Source organism: Castanea sativa, chromosome 11 (genome assembly GCF_040712315.1).
Source record: "Castanea sativa cultivar Marrone di Chiusa Pesio chromosome 11, ASM4071231v1".
Taxonomy (NCBI): domain Eukaryota; kingdom Viridiplantae; phylum Streptophyta; class Magnoliopsida; order Fagales; family Fagaceae; genus Castanea; species Castanea sativa.
Genome location: NC_134023.1, coordinates 14014172 through 14016795, shown reverse-complemented (window position 1 = coordinate 14016795; position 2624 = coordinate 14014172). Strand labels below are relative to the sequence as shown.

Below are 2624 nucleotides of genomic sequence, written 5' to 3'. Positions count from 1 at the left end.
AACCTTCATGGTTTGAATCACATTCACATAGGGATTGGTTGGAATACTCACATTCAATGGATGCGATATATTGTCTACCTTGCTACCTTTTTAGTAAGAAACCAATAGATCGTCTCAGATCAGATGCATTTATTTCAACAGGTTTTAATAATTGGAAAAATGTGAATGATGGAATGAATTGTACTTTACTTCATCATGTAGGAAAAGATGGACTCCCCACATAAAATTGCTGTGAAATGTTGCGAGGATTTAAAGAATTATTCACGACATATTGACAAACTAATTGAGAAACAAACGCCAAAAGAATTAGAGAATAATCAGTTGTGACTCAAAACCTCAATAGAGGATGCTCGATGTCTAGCATTCCAAGCTTGTGCTTTACATCGGCCCCTCCATGTAAAAATTCCTGGCTATGCCCCTGCACTCCAACGATTTCCTCAGCTTCCAATTCGCATTTTTCTCCGGCGGCGTTGAAATCTTCAAACGAACCTCTGAGTCCGGGATATCTCTCTCCTTCAACCCCTTATATATCAAAAACACCACCTCCCATGGCGTTCACAAGGTCAAAGCCACCCTGACCATTCGAGACCCATGGAAGCAGTCTGTTTTCCGTCGGCGGCGTTTGATTAGTATTAGTTATTGGGAAGACGATTCGGTGTTTTCAATTAATGGGTATTGGTCAGAATCTTCTGGGAAGCTTTGTATGGTCGGATCAGGGAAGAGTTATGTTGGTTCGTTAAGTTCAAAATATCCAAATGTTGTTCTTAAGCTTAATTATTCAAAAAATAATAGCATTTATGGTAGTTTGATTGGTGGAACATTAGAATGTTTGCCTATGAAAAGTGATTATAATTACTTTGAACCAATTGTGATATTGGGGTTGTCTCAGAATCCAGATTATGAATATGCTTTGGTTGATAAGACTGATTGTTTGAGTGCAAAGAAAGGTGGTGGAGATATTAATTTGTCTCCAAGCAAATTGGACCGTGGTGTTTGTTCCGTTTTCAATGGACAGACTAGTGCCTATGATTTGCACTGTTGGAGTGATTGTGGTAGTGCGAATTGCAATCCTTTACGTGTGAGTATTGAGTATTTGCCTTCTAGGTTTGCTTATCGTGGGGTTAGGTGTGACCAGCGCAGCAGAAAGGTACAGTTTTTGTTGGGTTTTCGTAAGCTTATTGCTATGGAATCTGAATTCCCTAGTCCTAACGCAACATTGATTGCTGAGGGTGCTTGGGATGAGAAAGAGAATAAGTTTTGTGGTGTCGCGTGCAGAATTTTGGCTAATGCTTCTGTAGGAGATTGCTCTATTGGGTTTAGTTTGAGATTTCCGGCAGTTATTTCATTAAGGAATTCGAGTAGTATTGTGGGGGAAATTTGGAGCAAGAAAGATGTGAAGGATTCAGGTTACTTTGGAAGAATTGGGTTTCAGAGTTGGGGAAGACAAATTGATCCCCAAGGTCTTAGATATGAGTATACTGAGATTGAGGCCGTAAGAAATTCTTGTGCACAAGGGAAGGAAATTGTTAGGGGCAAGGGAAAGACTTATCCTGATGGGTTTTCCCTGGACATGGGATTTGGTATGTTGGTGAGGAACACTGAAGGAAAGGTAACGTCGGGTTTCTTAAGACCAAAATTTGTGGGAGATGTGCTTTATGTACATCGGGATGAGCTGAAAAGTAATCATAGCAGAATGCTGAATATGAGTTTCAAGATGGTCTTCAATTATGTAGCTGATGCTTTACCCAAATTATTCATTATTTTTGCTGAAGGAATATATGTTAGGGATATTGGTCTCCTGTGCATGATAGGATGTCGGAATCTTGATTTTGAATCACTTGGTCAAAATTCGATTAAAAATGGTTCATTGGACTGTGAAACAAGGATTAATATTCAATTCCCTCCACTGCATGCAGAGAAGGCTGAAATTGCTAAGGGAACTATTGAAAGCACGCGATCAAAGTCAGATCCTCTTTACTTTGAACGTCTTCAACTGTCTTCAAATTCAATGACCACTACCCAAGCTAAGGACTCCATCAGGACAATGAATTTGGGGATTACCATGGTTGTGATTTCTTTTGGTGGTCTGCTATTAGGTGTGCTATTTAGAGGCCGCTGCATGTTACCCATGTGGTTTAGAGACAGTTCTAAATACGAGAAAGTACCTGTTATTGGCAACGAAGAATTGTAAGGGAGCTTATTCAATTAATACTTGTACAAGAATTGCTACTGCATTTTCAATTTACTGCACATAATGAAATATGAGCTTTGGGAGGTATTACTACAATACCAATTTAATGATCGAGTACATGATATTGATATTAAAGGAATTGGATTCCATCGTTTGCCACAAAGTAGGTATGGCCTTTGTACTTTCTTTCGGTTCCTTAGCATTGCACCACAATAGATAGGGGAAAAGAAAAGCCATTGCACCAGAACTTCATACTTTCAATGTTCTTCTTTTTACCAATTAATGTCACCCATATTTCATTGCTTTCTTACTAATATTACTGTCACATAATAATTTGTTTTCTCATTTTTGAATATCAGGAATTCTACAATTTTCTATAATAATAAAAATTGTATACCTTCATTTTGCGTTGCTATGTAGCACACAACAATTG

At 38.4% G+C, this 2624-nt stretch overlaps 1 protein-coding gene across 1 annotated transcript; it reads left to right on the top strand.

The window, feature by feature from the left end:
- The first annotated feature begins 412 nt into the window (after nt 1-412).
- On the top strand, nt 413-2191 carry LOC142616107 (uncharacterized). The gene has a single exon (XM_075788992.1). It carries the CDS (start codon nt 413-415, stop codon nt 2189-2191), a length of 1779 nt encoding a protein of 592 aa, XP_075645107.1.
- The last annotated feature ends 433 nt before the right edge of the window (nt 2192-2624 follow it).

Excerpts from the sequence above, each read along its gene's own strand:
- LOC142616107 (XM_075788992.1), top strand. The coding sequence starts at position 413 with ATGCCCCTGCACTCCAACGATTTCCTCAGCTTCCAATTCGCATTTTTC.